This window comes from Phoca vitulina, unplaced genomic scaffold, assembly GCF_004348235.1.
Source record: "Phoca vitulina isolate PV1807 unplaced genomic scaffold, GSC_HSeal_1.0 scaffold46, whole genome shotgun sequence".
NCBI lineage: Eukaryota > Metazoa > Chordata > Mammalia > Carnivora > Phocidae > Phoca > Phoca vitulina.
The window spans coordinates 2,378,372-2,396,102 of record NW_022589749.1 but is presented as its reverse complement, the minus strand read 5'-3'; the positions used below and the strand labels follow the sequence as shown (position 1 = coordinate 2,396,102).

Here is a 17,731-nt window from a genome sequence, read left to right as displayed (position 1 = left end):
AGTGGGGCTCGATCCCAGGACCCCGAGATCATAACCTAAGCCGAAGGCAGATGCTTAACCTATGAGCCACCCAGGCACCCTGAGACTTCCCCTTTTAAAAAGAAGAATCCAGGAAGGGCAATGCTTGACCAAAAGAATTTAAATAGAAATAGGCCGGTGGGAAAAATTATTCCAGGAAGGAAAAGGCTCTCCCAGAGCCCCTCAAAGTACAGCATCTACTTCACCTATGTCTGAGGCCATTGTATAACTATAGAAATGGTGGATTTCCCGGACAATATTCTTGACAATATGCTTCTCAGGTTGGGGCTGGCTCCTAATAGTTGCATGGATCTGCTGGAATCATGTCACCTCCCATAGAGGGTCTGTGGAAAAAATTATGCCATTAGTTTGGGAGGTACCATTTACTGTTGCTGGCTAGCTGGTTAGGTATGCGGACCAGCAGGTAATAGGACGTGCCCACAGCAGGCAGGCATCCAATGAAGCAGAGGGCATCTCTGTAGTACTGAGAGTCAAAGCCCGGGCCGGCAAAGGCAGTGCGTTAGATTAGACAGCCTGGGTCTTGTGAATTGTGGTCTGCAGGGCCACGGTGGCCTGGCATGGACCGTGGGGACCGCCAGGACCTGGCTGGGAGGGGCTCTTGACCACACAATTCTCAGCAAGAAAACAGCGTTGGATACAGGGAATGGATGAGAAGAAACAGGTGGAAGGATCAGAAAAATAAATCAAATGAGAGAACCTTAAAAGCCTCCTGAATTAAGCATTCAGAGGTTACAGCTCACATAAATCCCTTGGGTTGGGTCTGCTTTCTTAATTAAAGCTGATGCCATCTTCTTGATTCCCTGGGCTTCCTCCCCTGCTCTGACTTTACTACCAGAAGGAGGTACCCATTTCCTTCCTTTCCACTGCTCTCTCCACCCACATGATATATATTCCCGAAGAGAAGCCCACCAGCCCTTTTTTGCTTGCAGGGTGACGGTGGCAATCACTCAGAGAGACAGATGGAGAGGAGACAAAAATAAAAGAGCAAATAAATAAAAATACAGAGTGGTTACAAAGGTTTGAGGTCTGAGGCCTTGGTTATTGTAGTTTGAATTCTCGGCTCCTTCTTGGATGGATGCCTTAGCCTAGTGGTCATGAGCTTGTACTCTGAATTCACAGACCTTGGTGTAAATCCTACTGCCACTTACAGAGAGACGACCTTGGACAAGTGCCCATTGCTCTCATTCTCTCTTGTCTTTCCTATGAAATGAAAAGAACAGATATAGGGGCGCCTGGGTGGCTCAGTTGGTTAAGTGTCTGCCTTGGGCTCAGGTCATGATCTCAGGGTCCTGGGATCAAGCCCCGTTTTGGGCTCCCTGCTCATCGAGGAGTCTGCTTCTCCCTCTGCCTCTCCCCCCTGCTTGTGCTCTCACGCTCTCTCTCTCAAAATAAATAAGATCTTTTAAAAAAAAAGTAGAAATGTGTTTTCGCTCTTGTTATATAAGTTTTTATATAACATCCTCGACTTTACCAGTTGGGCCATAACATCTAAAATATTTACCATCTGGCCCTCTACAGAAAAAGTTGGATTCCTGTTCTAGAACAATCTACCAGTGCCACTGCCGTCCTCTTCTCTGCAGACATTCTTGACGTAGGAACAAGTCACTTCTTTCCTTCCCCTCCATAAACATAGTTTGGCCAGTCAAGGGTCTCAAAGGGTTGACTTACAACTCAGGGACCCACAAAATGGGAGATTCTCATCTCCGTGTCTTGGGTTCTCTGCCGAAAGGAAAAGTTGTCATCAGGCATTTGCTCTTCATACTAGCATTTTGATTTGAAAATGACCTAAGACTGTACCAGGTAGTCTCTGCTCATCAGTGGGCATACCTATAGTTCTAGAGTGGGATAAGATCCTTGGGGATCTCACAGAGAGTTTTTTGATACCACTTTTAGAGACTGAACATAGAGACACGTGCAACAACCCCATTGCCTCCCAATTTCCCTAGTGATTGCTGTTCCCATCCAAAGAGCTGGAACCCAGAGGTCTTCTGCTTCTTATAAGCACCCATCTCTGCTTCAGATGAACTTGGCAAGACTCAAGGTAATCAATCTCCAGGCAAGGATCCTCCATTCTCTGAAGGGAACCAACAATCTTTCTTCAGTGTGCCTGACACACTCTTTCCCTAGGACCTTAGGTTGTGAGGAGGCACATCAGCATCATAGAATGAGGGAAAACAGATGAACCCAATTAGTCAGGGAACATGGGACTTTTCTGAGGCCCCTTCCTGGCCTTTCCTGATGTAACGGCCGCATCACTCACTAGATGGGAGCACTCCCCATCCCCCAAGCCCCAGCTGACTCCAAAGAGATTCTTGGAGGTTGATACAAACCAGCTTCCTCACAGTCCATGTGCCATCCAGCTCAAATGTCCCCCCAGCACTTGGGTGGCCTGAGAAAAACAGACACGGGGAGAGTCCGGCACCACGTACCATGAAGTCTGACTGCGGGCCTCCACGGGTTCATCTGCTCACTCAGCTCCCCAGTGCACAAGAGCTGCTATCTCTAAAGAAGAACAAAGTCTAGTGGAATGTGTTCAAGTCTGTGCTACCTTGCCCATCCCTCCAGCCTTCCTGCAGGTAAACACACCGCAGTTCTAACCTCCTGCCCACCCCAATTTGGAGGCAGAAGAGGATGGGTAAGTCAATGAAATAAGTAGCCTTGGCAGCCCTGAACTGCTCTGGACTAAAGGATTTCTGTATCCTCAGGGGCAGTGGTCCCAATCCGGAGGACAAGACTCTTCAACTACACCATTAAATTAACAAGTAATATAGTTCAGTCTTGTATCCTGAGAAGAATAACAAAATCACATTGCAGTGCCCATTCCAGGCATATTAAATCATCCTAGCCCAGAGAAACCTGACTCCCCAGGAGGCAGAGACACCAAATGCCCCCTGATCAATAGGCAGAGATTCCAAACGGTAAGGAGGGAGAAGTTACTGGCCCGTTTACAGCCAGCTCTGTGTCTTGGTGTAAGGAGGGAGAAGGAGGGTCATTTTCAAATCAAAATGCTAGTATGAAGAGCAGCACCTCCGTCCACTCACACACTCAAAGTCACTTACAGATAACAACTCGTCACATCTCAGAATTTTTTTTCCCTTGCTTCCAAGGCCATGTTCGAACGTTTCCAAACTTTTCTCCTTAAGAGACTAAGTTATCAACCATGTCAGTGAAAAGACGGGAAAAGCAAGATCTGGACACACAGAAGGTCCTGTTCAAAAGGCCTGGATGTTAACTGATTGCTGGGAACCTGAGATGCACTTTTCCCACAGGAATCCCATCACCTGTTTAACCAGGTGGTCGAGGTAACGTGAAGCAGGTGCATACCGTGTGCCCAGCTCTGTGCTGAGGGCCATGCACGTTAATCCCGTGAACGTGCGCACTGAGTCTGTGCCTGGGTTCCACGGTTACCGCTAATTCACAGATGATAAAACTGAAGTGAGGGGAGTTCAAGGGACTTCTCCAGTGTCACAAGGACAACAGCCAGAAGAACCTGTATTTGAACTCAGGCAGCTGGACCTCAGTGTATGCTCTTAGCCACTCAGCAAGAACATGGCCCTCCCCTCCCAGAAACAGCGGTCGGATCAAACCTAATCCATATTCCAAAATCTTCCCTGCAAAATGAGGGCCGAGTCCCATCTGAGATGTCAAAGCCTCCCCTTCAGCCACTGTCTGAGGAGGAGCAGTAAGGGGCTCCCTGATGCCCGGAGGGGTCTGTGTTTGCCAGGGTTTGTCCTAGAATGGGAGCAAGACCTGAGATTCTGGAGGGCTCGGGTACATGGGAAACCAGTGGATATCTGTGCTACGGACTGAATGCTTGTATCCCCTCCGAAATTCATGTTGAAACCTAATCCCCAATATGATGGTATTTGGAGGTGGGGCTTTTGGGAGGAGGTGATGAGATGAGAGCAGAGTCCTCATGAATGGGACTGGTGCCCTTCTAAGGAGAGACCCCCCCTTCCTCTCTCTCTCTGCCCTCCACCAAGTGAGGACACAATGAGAAGACCTATCTACAAACCAGGAAGTGAGCCTCACCAGACACTGGACCTCCCAGCTTCCAGAACTGCCAGAAGTGTTTGTTGTTGAAACAACCCAGCCTATGTTACTTCTGTTACAGCAGCCCAAACTAGGTCCGCATCTAGTTTTTACAAACAAGCCTACACCAGTCGAGGACACCGTAGGTTTCCAAACGAAGAAGTTTCCATGATACAAATCACATCACAGTAACTCAGGGAGCCCCAAGGAGCCATTTGAGTTTAGTGATTCTTTTAAGCTACAAGTTCACGTTCATCATAAAAAGGCCTTGCATTTATGTCCCTACAGGGCAATAATAAAACTAATCCACCCTCCAGTAAACTTAGCCAATGATTAATCAATGGCAGATAAAGTCATAAACTGGAGAGAATGATGGTTTTAAAAAAAAGCAACAAGTTGTAATGCCGTCTTACTCTGTGGTCAGAAGAGAAGGCATTTATTGAGGAGACTGCCACGAGGAATTATTAATGACTGGCAGCTGGAGTGAGCTGTCCATGGGCTCACAGTAGGAACTGAGCAGAGCTGGGCAAGGATGGGTGACATTTTTAACACACCCACATTCATTCTTGGCAATTCAGCAGTTCAACTGTGGCATCCCAAACACAAAACCACTGCCCTCCCAAATTCCATAAGCCTTAAGAGTTGGCAGAAACCTTAGAGACCATCCAAAAATCTAGAAGCGTCCTTGAAGCCTTGCTTTTCTTCATCCTCCACTTCCAATCCACCAGCATCTTACTGGTCTGCCTCCAAAATCGTTTCAGAAGCTGTGCATTTTCACCAAGAGCCACTGCCACCACCCTGGTTCTGGCCACCAACATCTTGTGCCTCCAACTGACTTCCCTATTTTTATCAGTCCTTCCTGAGATCACACACATACATTCTGTGTGTGTCACTGAAATAATGCCACACCCATGCTTAAAGTTCCAGGAGTTTCCTCTGGCACCCACAGCAGGAACAACAAAAAAATCTCAACTCCTTGCCAGGTGTGTCAGGTTCTTCAGGCTGCCTTTACAAAGTCCCACAAACGAGGTGGCTTAAGACAACAGACATGGATTCTCCCACAGTTCTGGAGGCCAGAAGTCTGAAGTCAACGTGTCGGGAGGGCAGGGGAGAATCCTTCCTTGCTTCTTCCCTGGCTCCTGATGGTGGTCATCAGTCCCTGGCATATCTTGGCTTCCAACTGCAGCCCTCCACTTTCTGCCTCTGTTGTTATACAATATTCTCCTTGTGTGTCTCCATATTCACAGGCATTTTCCTCTTCTTAGGAGGACGCCAGTCAGTTTGGATCAGGGCCCACCCCAATGACCTCATCTTAACTTGATTACATCTGCATATTTCCCAATAACGTCACATTCAGATACCAGGAGTTAGGACTTGAATATTTTGGGGGGATAAAATTCAACCCATAACACAAGTCCCACCCTCTCATACACTGGGCTCCCACCACACCAGGCTTCTCCCCATCTGCATACACACCACACTCAACTCATCTTGCACTGGATATAGTTCTTCCTGAATTACTCTTATCTCTGCAGAACTGGCTCTTACTCATCAGTCAGCTGAAATGTCACTTCCTCCAAAAGGCTCTCTCTGACCCCCCCTAATTTAAAGTGTTTCAGAGAATGACCCCACCTCGACTCTCTGCAGAGCCCTCATCACTCTCGTATTGCCTGATGCATTCATGTACTTGCTTACTGTCCATCTTCCCCCACTAGCATGTGAGCTCCATGCAGGCAGGGGCCTAGTCTGTCCTATTCATTCCTGTGGCTCAGTGCCTTGACCAGTGCCCGGCACTGGGCTTTCAATGCGTATATGTTGAATAAAGAAATAAGTAAATTATTTTACACATGAGGAAACCAGGAAGCAGTAGGGATTACGTGTATATTTCTACCAAACAACACACTCTGGATCTAGAACCTGGATATCCGTCTAAACCAGTAAACAGCACACTTTCTTTGCAAAGGGCTATAGAGTAAATATTTTAGGCTTTCAGGTCATATAACCTGCATCATTGCCACTCAACTCTGCCAAGATAGCACCAAAGGCAGTCAGAGATCAGATATAAATGGATGAGTGTGGCTGTGTCCCAATAAAGCCTACTTTATGGGCACTGGAATTTCATATCATCTTTACATGTCACAAATATCATTTGTCTTTGGGGTTTTTTTCAACCATTTAAAAATGTAAAAAATATTCGTAGCCTGCGGGCCAGATATAGCCCACAGATATGGCTAGAGTTTGCCAACCCCTATTCTTTTTTTTTTTTTTAAGATTTTATTTATTTATTTGTCAGAGAGAAGGAGAGGGAGGGAGGGAGAGCATGCAAGCAGGGGGAGCAGGCAGAGGGAGAAGTAGGCTCCCCGCTGAGCAAGGAGCCCGATGCGGGACTTGATCCCAGGACCCCGGGATCATGACCTGAGCTGAAGGCAGATGCTTAACTGACTGAGCCACCCAGGCGACCGCCAACCCCCATTCTAAATTCATGCATGTATATCCACAGGTAAGATACTGTTTGAGGAAAGTGAAGCATGTAATATAATAGTAGCTCACGCCACGCCCTGGAGTGAGCACCACAGCATAAGAGCACTACACCTACAAGGTCTGTAATGTATTATCCCCAATTAACAAATAAGGAAAACTAATGCTCTGAGATCTTCAGCTACTTACTTAAGGTGACACAACCTCAGGAGGAACTCAGGCAGTCTGACTCCATCATGTTATATACTCTGACTCTGGTGCATAATAAAATGGCATTAACAGCAAGGACGATGCTAACAAGCTGGAAGCAATCGCTAATTAATACGCCAGGAGCCATTAAGAGCACTTTACCTACATAAACCAGAATCCAGTCGTCACAGCAATCCCAGGACACCAGAATTCTTTTCATCCCCATTTCACAGATGAGAACATCCAGGTGTGAGAGGGCACTGGGCTTGTAGGTAGCAGAGCCCGGGATGAAACCGGGGAATGCCTCCAAGGCCCTCCTCCCACCCAGGGCTCCGAGCGCCTGGCCAGCCGGCCCCAGGGCCCTGCCACCGCACTTACCAGCCACCTGCAGCCACACTCGGAACCACCGGGTCTCGTTCAGGACCTCCCGGCAGGTGTAGTTGCCCTCATCCCGCGGCCTCAGCGCGGTGATGTGCAGCGAGCTGGCATCTGCCAGAGAGAAGCGCGGCTCAGCCGGCGGGAAACTGGAATTGTAGGACAGGAGGACGACAGGCTCCGAGTCATCCCGGTACCAGGTTACCAGGCCCCTTGCTCCCGAGACGTTGCCACAGTGCAGAGTAATGTTCTCGTGAACCTGTCCAATGACCAGAGCCTCCAATCCTGTACGAGGAAAGGTCAGGCTGTTACTACATTTCTTCGTCTCTGAACACCCTCCCTTGTGCACCGTCCCTCTGCATTGGGATTGAAAAATAAATAAATCAGGTGTGTGTTTTTAAGCACTCTGCGGATTACTGGCCAGGGCTGATGTTAATGAACCTGCCGTAAATGGCAATCGCAGAGAGAGCCCCAAACCTCCCCCTCCCCGCACTATCCGTGCACTTCACCGCGGGACGGCTCTGCGCTACCACCCGGACTCTCCGCTGGGTCACGTGGCTTGCTCTGGCCAATGAGATGCTAGCAAACGTGATGCGCGCAGAGGCTTCAGCAGCACGCGTGTAACTGGGCTTGCTCACGCTCGCCTCCTGCCATCACCTGGAGCAGGGCATGCCCACGTTAGGTCCCAGGAGGAGGATGAAAGCTACATGTGCAGAGCCCAGGTGTCTCAATCGTCTGAGCTGAGGTCGTTCCCGATCAGCCCTCAGCCACCGAGTGGACGCCCGGACACGAGGGTGAGCCCAGGCAAGATCAGCAGAGCTGACTAACCCCAGCCCTTGACCTATAATAAGTACTTACGGCCATTTTGTGATTGTTATGCAGCACTAATGTGGCAATAAATAACCGATACAGAACCCAAGTGGTTTTATTTGCCTGGAAATCCAGAAGGGATGGAAGGAAGAGGGCCTGGGCTTTGTTCCCACCTTCCTACTGCTGGCTCTCGCCATCTCAGGTGCAAACGATCCTGGAAGTCAAAGCTCTCTTGCCGCTCCAACTTTGGGCATGCCCTGTGTTAGGCACTGGGGAGCCAGTGATGGGCAAAACAGAGAGAGACTTCCAGGATCTCACAGTCTAGTGGGGAAAACAGACAATAAACTAGCAATTATGATCCAGGGTGATAAATATCATGACACGGCCTCAGAGAAGGGGCTCCCAAGTCCAGCTGGGGTGACTGCCGGGGAAGGCTTCCTCCAGCAGGCCACACTGAGATATGATGGACAGGTAGGAATTAGCCAGGTAGACTGGAAGATGGGGTTCCCAACAGAGGGAACAACATGTTCAAGAGCCCAGATAAGCAGAGTGGACTCACCGCTATTAGAAGTGCCAATGGTCCCACCCCAGAACATTTAAATCAGATAAATCACCTATCTAGGGGTGGAGGCAGAAGGTAGCGCTGCATTTTAACAAGCCCTCCAGGTGATTCTGATGCTTACTCATGACTGACAGGTGTGAAGGGCGACTGATCTAGCACAGACTGTCACCAGGTAACAAGAAGCAAATGCAGCCCATTTGCTGAGAAGTGTCAAAACTTTCCAGCCCTCTCCACAATCAGTGTCCAAATACAAAGAGGCCACAGGCCCAGGACTAATCGGCAGAACCTGTTAGGAGTCTTCTACTCGTGCTGTCACACTCAGGAGATGAGAAAGGTGTGATGCCAAGAAGGAAAGTGGGCTAACTCCAAGTCCTACAGTAAGAAAGTAGCAGGGTGGGACCAGAAGCTAGACTTCTTGCTATCCTCCAAAATGTTCTCTTTCCACCACATCAGAAGTTTTCAAAGTATGTGAATACACTGGGTTTTGCAAAAAGTGGTGTTTCATTACAAAATAAGTTGCCTTTGACAACCATACAGGGACAATTGGGTATCTGTGTACAAAAGAATGAGGTTGGACCCCTTACCTCACATCATATATAAAAATTAACTCAAAATGGACCATAGATCTAAATGTAAGAGCTAAAACTATAAAATGCTTAGAAAAAAAGAATAAATCTTTGTCGCTTTGGGTTAAGCAATGGTTTCTCAGGACCCCAAAAACACAAGTGAGAAAAGAAAAATGGCTAAATTGGATTTTGTCAAAATAAAAATTTTTGTGCATCCAAAGACACCATCAAGAAAGTGAGAAGACAACCCACAGACTGTGAGAAAAATGTTTGCAAATCACCTATCTGATGAGGGGTTTGTATCCAGAACATATGAAGAACTCTCACAACTCAACAATAAAAAGATAAATAATACCATTTAAAAATGGGCTAAGGATCTGAATAGACATTTCTCCAGAAAGATATACAGAAGGCCGATAAGCACACGAGCAGATGCTCATCATTAGTCACCAGGGCAATGCAAATCAAAACCACAAGAGGACACCTACTACTTCATACTCACTAGAGTGGCTAAAATCAAAGACCATAGCAAATGAACAAATACTGGCAAAGATGCAGAGAAGCTGGAATCCTTACACATTGCTGGTAGGATTTTTAAATGGGGCAGCTACTTTGGAAAACAGCGTGGCACTTCCTCACAAGGTTAAAGTCACGGCATGACTCAGCAATTCCACTCTGAGGTGTAGATCCAGGAGAAATGAAAACGTATGTCTACACAGACTTTACATGTGCGTTCAGAGCAGCATTATTCATTATTGCCAAAAGATGGAAACAACCCAAATGCCCAGTAGCTGATGAATGGATAAATAATATGTGGTATATCCATCCAGGGGGAATATTATTTGGCCATAAAAAGGAATGGAGTGCATACTACAGCATGGATGAATCCTGACAACATTATAGTAAGTGAAAGAAGGCAGTCCTAAAAGACTACATAGTGTGTGATTCCATTTACGTGAAATGTGCAAAATAGGCAAATCTGTGGAAATAGAAAGTAGATTAGCAGTTGTCTAGGGCTGGGGAAAGTGGCTTGTCTGAGGCGAAGGAGGTAGTGAGGAGTGACTGCTAATAGTCAAGCATACTGCTCTTTTTTGTGGGGAGCGGGGGGAGTGATGAAAATATTCCGGACTGACGGGGCGCCTGGGTGGCTCAGTTGCTTAAGCGACTGCCTTCGGCTCAGGTCATGATCCTGGAGTCCCGGGATCGAGTCCCACATCGGGCTCCCTGCTCAGCAGGGGGTCTGCTTCTCCCTCTGCCCTCTTCCCTCTTGTGCTGTCTCTCATTCTCTCAAATAAATAAATAAAATCTTTAAAAAAAAAAAAAAAAAAAAAGAAAATATTCCGGACTGAATTAGTGGTGACGGTTGTACAATCTTGTGAATATATACTAAAACCACCGAATTATATACTTTAAAAGGGTGAATTTTATGGTATGTAAATTATATCTCAATAAAGCAGTAAAAAAATAAATAAACTGCCATTTGCCTCTGAAAATCCTTCCCTATTATAAAGGAAAGAGTAACAGTGATCGGTCTTTGGCCTTTTGTCTGGTTGGAAGGGGTTCCATTTGAAAGATTGGAAGCCAGCCTGGAGCCACGGGACCTTCCAGCTCTCTCCTCATCTTGGCCACACCACTCCCAAATCCCAGGACAACATGGAAAAAAAAAAAAAAGAACCAAAAAACTCTAAGCCACTCACTGGAAGGCAGACAATGTCATCTAATGCTAGAGATTCCAAAACAGCAAGACAGGCTTCTGAACAATCACTTTGAAAAGCAGGTGAGAATTATTTTTAAACAATTAGGCCTGAGAACCCAAGTTCTCAGTGGCAATGCCCACGGAAGAGAGAAGATGAACTGTAGAATTACAGATGCAGTGTGTGTTCATGAGACCTACAGACCTGCCCCTTCTCAGCTCCCTGGCAAATGAATAAAGAACTTGGAAAAGCCCTGGCAAAAGTCTAGTTCTGGAACTTGAGCTAACATTGTCTTCTCCTCCAAGGAGTAGAAAGACACAATCACAAAAGAAACCATTTTAAGGCATTTCACTCCTCCTGGCTTTGCTCACTCCATTCTTTTTAGCCACTGAAGCTAAAGGTGACCTTGGAGGTCATTTCGTCCTGAGATGTGGCAGTCCTGAGGGGTTGGGTTCAAGATGAGGCAGGCAGAGCCCCGGCTCAGTGGAAAAGAATACAGTCATCAGTTAGTGACGTCTGTCTGACATGGACACACAGGGGCGGTCCTTGAGGGTGCACTGGTTCCATGCTTGATCATCCCGTGCGCCCTCATTTCACAGATGAGAAAACTGAGGTTCAGAAAGCTTAAGTGATTTCCTTAAAGGCCCCCTCAAGTCGCTGGGAGAGCTGGGACTGCCACTGAGGTCTTCAATCCTTGGGGTCTCAGGGATTTATTCTGGTCTCCCGATCAGACAGGATGAAACAATAAGACATCATAACAGTTTGTGTTACTAGAAGTTGTCCACATGGTATCCACAGGGTCTGCGAATGCCTCCCCCCTGACCTTAAATTCAGAATATGGACCTAAGGAGGGAACAATATAAACAACCATTTCCCAATGCTGCCCTCATATGATCATTCACAGAGTTGAGATTGTACCCAAACACTTATTTTTTTTCCTACCAACCTTTTCCCAAGAATGACCCGGGATTTATAAGCTGAGGTGACAGTGCAGGCATGAACATTGTCAAGAGTGAAGTGACAATTTTTTTTCCCCTGAGATAACTCCCAATTTGAAAAACAAACAACAAAAATACACCAAGCTGGGGGCGCCTGGGTGGCTCAGTTGGTTAAGCGTCTGCCTTCAGCTCAGGTCATGATCCCAGGGTCCTGGGATCGAGTCCCGCATCGGGCTCCCTGCTCAGCGGAGAGGCTGCTTCTCCCTCTCCCTCTGCCTGCCTCTCTGCCTACTTGTGCTCTCTCTGTGTCAAATAAATAGATAAAATCTTTAAAAAAAAAAAAAAATACACCAAGCTGGGGAAGCCCCCTGGCACTACCCACGAAGGTGAACTTGGCCTGGGTATCAAAATGGCTGGGCACGGCATGGAGGCAGTGTCCCTGTGTGGTGAGCCGCAGCCGGGCTAAAAGCTGGTTCATTCCAGAATGACGACTTCCACCCAGGGTTCTGATGTCCCAAGGCCATTGATGTTCACAGCGCAGTAAACACTGCAGACAGCCAGAGGGAAGGGAACAATCACCTTTTTTTTTTTTTTTTAAAAGATTTTTATTTATTTATTTGACAGAGAGAGCGAGAGAGCACAAGCAGGGAGAACAGTAGAGGGAGAGGGAGAAGCAGGCTCCCCGCCAAGCAGGGAGCCCGATGCGGGGCTCGATCCCAGGACCCTGAGATCATGACCTGAGCCGAAGGCAGACGCTTAACCACCTGAGCCACCCAGGCGCCCCGGCAACTATCACCTTTAACTTCCGGAGAGAGCAAGCCGGGTCCTCTCCGCCTCCCCGTAGCACAGTGATCACTAAGTCAAATACCAGCAGGGGCCAGCAGGTAAGGTCCATAACTGAAGAGGGTCAGGGGTAAGTACTACAACAGGAGAGGCAAAACAAATTTGGGGTCACATGCCCTAGGTAGAAGGGGGTCACCGCTGCTCAGTTCCAGGTGGAAAAGCCCTGTGCTGCCAGATCATCAGATTTTTCCAGATAAACTGGAAACCTAGATTATGGGAAATGTTACTGCCTTTAAATGATTGCTAAAAACAAAACAAAAAATCTTAGGAGAGCCTAAGGGTTAGGAACTTTTGGCACTTGCTGCTAGGAAGCTCGGGGGGGCAATTCCTGCAGGAACCGATCAGCAGTGTGTGTGGGCATGGGTAACACAGAAAATAACACTCCAAGTATTCTGGCAAGGTACACCACCTGCTGGCCCCATCTCCTTTCCCTCTACCTGAGTCCTCGCTCTCCCTGCTCGTCACCCTGCCCTGCACACAAAACACACATTCGCTGGTGCATTAAAGTCAAAAATGCTTTTTCAATATTTTTATATCCTATATATTTTTGTAAGCAACCCTGTAAACTAATTGTTAGGAGGGAGAGCACAGGTGAAGCATTTAAGACCTTCTGCCAAGTGGAAGATGTCAAGTGTAAGAGGTCCTGTCAAGTGTAAGGGCAAATTTTCTGAAAGTCTGAAATACCTTCAAAATAAAAAGGTTTTGTTTTGTGTTTCTTTAAGGCGAAGGACGGAAGGCACGGTTTTGAACGTGCTAGTCCGAACAGGTCGGCTTGCAAGGGGTGTGTAGGGAAATCCACAGGTTACAAGTGTAAAGCGAGTTCAACCTTGGGCAGGGGAAGGAGAGAAAAATAAAGGAGCCTGGAGTTTGAGCCCCAGCGCAGCAGGTAAAACCAGAACGCAAATTTACATCCGACGCTTAAAAAAACAAAAAACAAAAAACCAACCAACAAAAAAGCCACAACAAAAACCACTTTCTCCCCTACACGTGCCTCTCCAATTTTCCCATCTTCAAATTCCCCAGTTCTCCCATCCCCTCTCCGCAGGCCCTCTGCAGCCTCGCTGGCTGCCCACTCCAAGCGACTAGGGCTATCTTGCCCTCCATCAGGCGCCCGGGAAAATTCCTTCCTGCAAAGAGAGCCGAGCTGCGAGCGAGCAGGAAACTCAAGACCCTCCCGGGGAGGCTGCGGGGTCCCTGGCTCTCCCCTTTGCCTGGCGAAACTCAACTTTTCCCTCCGGATCGCGGCCCCTTACCTGCGGCGACCCAGCGGGCCAGCAGCACCCCGAGGCAGACAAGGACCTGCGGCTGGGACGCCCGGACGCCCGCGGCCATCTCGCCCCAGACGCCGGCAGGGGCTCCTCAGGAAACGCAGGCTCCGGCTGGGTGGGTGTGCGCCCCGCCCCTCCCCAGGGCCCCGGCCCCTGGGGTACTGAGTGCTCCTCCCAGGTCCTCGGAACGACAGAGGAGCCCGACTCTCCGCAGCCCCCAGGAAGGATGCTTGGGCTGAGCCCGATGTCCGCCGGTGGGAGCCGCGCTGGGCTCCTGGCGCGATTCTGTCTCCGGAGCGCCCGGCCCGGGGTGGGAGGGCGCACCCCGCCCTCTGCGCCCGCCACCCACTCCCGCTCGCGGAAAACAACAGGAGCGGGACTCCCTCCCGCCTCCCATCCAGGCGGGAGCCCAACTTCCTCTACCTTGGCCGGGGAGGAGGGCTTTATGCAAAGGGCGCGCGCCCGGGCGCGCGGAGCAGAGTCCGGCCCGGCCGGGGGTGGAGCGCGGAGGCCGGTCCCTCCCCGAGCCCACTCGGCCCGGGACCGCAGCCCGGAGTCGCGGGGACAGCTGGGCCGGGCAGAGCCCTGCAGCTGCCGCAGGACGGCACCCCCGCCCCGGCTCGCCCGCTGCTTCCCCTCCCGGGCGCTCCGGCTGCAGCACCCGGAGGAGCGTGGCCAGCCGGAGGGGCGGGCTGCCAAGCTGCAGAATTCGGGGTCCCCTCGGCGTCCCAGCTTAGCTCTTGCAGGGTTCTCCCGTGCTTTCCCGTGCTCAGGGCGGACGCCAGGGCCGCCATGGCTGTCTTCTTCTACCCTTTGCAGAACGAAGAGGGCAAGTCTGGAGCAGGAGAAAGATGATCCCTTAGACCCGCAGCCAAAGGCGGCTGTGAACTAGCTGAGACCACACAGCAAGATCGAGAACCCAGGGGTCAGCAGAACTCGGTTCTCAGAGCTTTCTGTACCCCGCCCCCCCCCTCACCGCAACCCCATCCAGTCTGATTCCCAGAGAGCTGCCATCCCTCTTCCCTGCCACATCCTCACTCCATCCTGTCCTAGGAAAAACAAGGTTACCATATCCTCAGGAAAAGCTGATACTTGAAACTGCCCTAGGTGGAACTTCCTTTAAAAAAAAAAAAAAAAAAAAAAAAAAAAAATTGCAATTAAGGGTGTTTGCCTTCTTTCAACTTTTCTGTATGTTTGAAAATGTTCATCATAAAATATTGGGGCAAAAACCAAAAATTGCTGTTAAGAAACATCATCTGTTCTGTTGCCCAAAGGCCCCTTATTGAAATACTTCTTCCATGATGAAATCCTCTTGAAACTAATAAAAAGAGTGTGTTTTGCCTGATGAACTGAGCCATAAAATTGCACGGTTCTTCCCTTTTCCCTCTTTTGTGAAATGATTTAACTCTTCAGCTGGCTCCTGACAGTTTTCCTCCTTTCCCTGCAGTTTGGTGTTTCATCTTTTACCTTGAGGTGGAAGGTAAATTCTATCCTACATAACCTCTTCCTGTTTCCTCAGTGCCTGGCACCTCATAACCACCCACTATGTATTTGTTAAATAAACAAAGGAGAGTTTGTTGGCTTTGATATTGTAGCTCCTCAAGCTTTTCTGACAAACTCCTTACCTCACATTCCCCACCTGAAGCGAACAAGATAAAAGTCAAATCAATAGCTGGCAAGTCTCCAGCTGAGGATCTGGAATTTTCTGTGACCCTTGTGGTACCTCGGGTGGGGAATTGCACAGAACAGGCCCTCCTGATATATTTGCTGAGTCAAATACAAGGTGCTTATGACCAGTTCTCCACCCTGCAGAAGGATCAACTTCCTTTGGGATGGTTTACAATGCTGAATAGTTTGCATGGCTGGGGCCTTTTTCCAAAGCCACTTTAGAAACTTAATCTCATTGAGCCCTCCCAACAATTCTTGTACCTAAGAAATCATGCGAGCCCACTGAATAAATGACATACCCAGAGCTCCAGGAGGGTAAGCTCTGAGTCACTGAGCTGGTTGGTGGCAAAGCCAGGACTAGAGCCCATCTCTGTCCCACACCAAAACCTGCCAAACAAAATTATTTTGCTACTTATACAAAGGCTACTACCGTCTGGATGCTTTGGCGGTCACTGGGCCGGCAGACATGGGCATGCCCCTGAGCAGGGCTCCAAGGACAGCTGTGTGGCCCAGGAAACACCCACCCTCTCTGGTCTGGGTACGGGCTGTGGCCAGCCCTGAGACAGAAGCTGTCAGGAACTGCCCCACCCTGATGTTCAGTAGCACCTCGGGCTGCTCTGGACAGTACAGTAGAAAGCACCAGTGACCAGTGAGGTGGGGGTTCACCGTGGGGTCCCTAACAAGGTAGGGACCTTTCAGAGCATTAGTTCTATGATCTGTGCCTCACGGGTTGTTGGAAAGACGGAGTGAGTTGACTTGCAGGAAGGGACTCGGCAAAGTGTTGTTAAGGCATCAACCCCAATCTACAGTCATATATTAATCCTAAACCCCACAAGCACATATTAAACATAAGGCTCAAACACCTCTCTGCTCAGGCTGCTACACAGGGCTGTTTTTATTTCGTTTTGTTTTCACCTCTGGTGAATTGAGAGAACTTCCCTGGGTTAAGTGCTTTACCTACATGAATTCACTGACTCCTCAACACAACCCTGAGAGGTAGGGATTATCATTCTGAATGTAGAGATGGCTCAGAGAGGCCAGGGGACACAGCAAGTGGGGGGGGGGGAATGTTGGGGGGGGCTGATGTGAACCCAGGTCTGAGGCACAGCTGTCTTATTCAGTCTTGGAGGGAGGGACAGCATGGGGCTCCCACCTGACTCCCTAGCCAGCCCTCCTACAGCCTGGGTCTCTGAGGCCATCAAGCTACCTATTATTTCCACCCGGCTACTCCTCTTCTGTCCTCTCCCTAGAGGCAATGCTGAAAGGTTTCTTAGCAACAACCTGCTTCTCTGTTCAACCTAGAGATATTCTCCTGGGGGCTTTGGAAAGAGCAGGCCAGTCACGAACAGCTGGGGTAGCAGCCTGGCTACTCAGTAAGCTCTGCACCCCTGCACTTCAAGAAATATAAAGAGGCGCATGACCATCCTACCTGTACCCCCGTGGAGAGGCCTGGGACCCACAGGCTGGCACCTCAAGGAACAGGGACAACCAAACCAACCTGGCTTGTTCTCTGGAAAAGAAAGCCTGCTAAGCCTTCCCAAAACACCACCTCCTCCCACCTCTCCTCTGCCTTCTGCCCAGAAGAAAAGAACTGGCATGCAGAGGCCATAGCAGGAAAGTTCCTGAAATCAGGCGAAGTTCTAAGAAGAAGCTGGCAGGATGAGATAGGAAAGTGGAAAAATGGAGAGTTGTCAAATGAGTCTATTTTTGACCGGAGACCAGCCTCTTTTCTCTGGACTCGAGACCAGGAGGGTGAAGTTTGTTATCTCTGAGTGGCAAAGAACCACAGAATGTGGAAGGCGGACCCAAACCCAGAAAGCAAAATGGGGCACAGGAAATGACCAGCCAGTTCCCTGAGAAATGGGCAGCCAGGGGGCTGAAGGGAGGGGTCCACCCCTCTAGGAGATGAATGCAGCCTAGCAGGTAAGCTGGTGAATGTCTAACCACAGACTCTCCTGCTGGTGGTGATAGGGGGTTGACTTGTAGTGTTGGCCGATTTCCCTGGTGTAAATCCCTCCACCATAACCAATTCCAGGCACTCGCTGGGAAGTGACTTTACTGGATGTACAATCTGTTCTCCCAAGCCAGCACCCTGGGAATACACCAGTCTCCCCCAATGAGGTAACTCCAAGGTGGGAAACTTTTGACTGGATGGCCCAGGAGCCAGACAGATGACTCAGGTAAAAACCATTCTTTTTTTTTTTTTTTTTTTTTTTAAGATTTTATTTATTTATTTGACAGAGAGAGACACAGGACCCCGGGATCATGA

The 17,731-nt window shown here is 49.0% G+C and overlaps 1 protein-coding gene across 1 annotated transcript in view; it reads right to left on the bottom strand.

Annotated features, from left to right (window-relative positions):
- Positions 1-14,184, bottom strand: part of VSIG10 (V-set and immunoglobulin domain containing 10) — a 31,569-nt gene extending 17,385 nt beyond the window's left edge. The window contains exons 1-2 of the mRNA XM_032431603.1: positions 13,780-14,184; positions 7,117-7,398 (exon numbers count right to left, since the gene is read on the bottom strand). Coding sequence (XP_032287494.1) covers positions 7,117-7,398; positions 13,780-13,858 — 361 coding nt within the window. The 5' untranslated portion in view covers positions 13,859-14,184. The remainder of the gene's footprint in view (positions 1-7,116; positions 7,399-13,779) is intronic.
- Between the last annotated feature and the right edge of the window lie 3,547 nt (positions 14,185-17,731).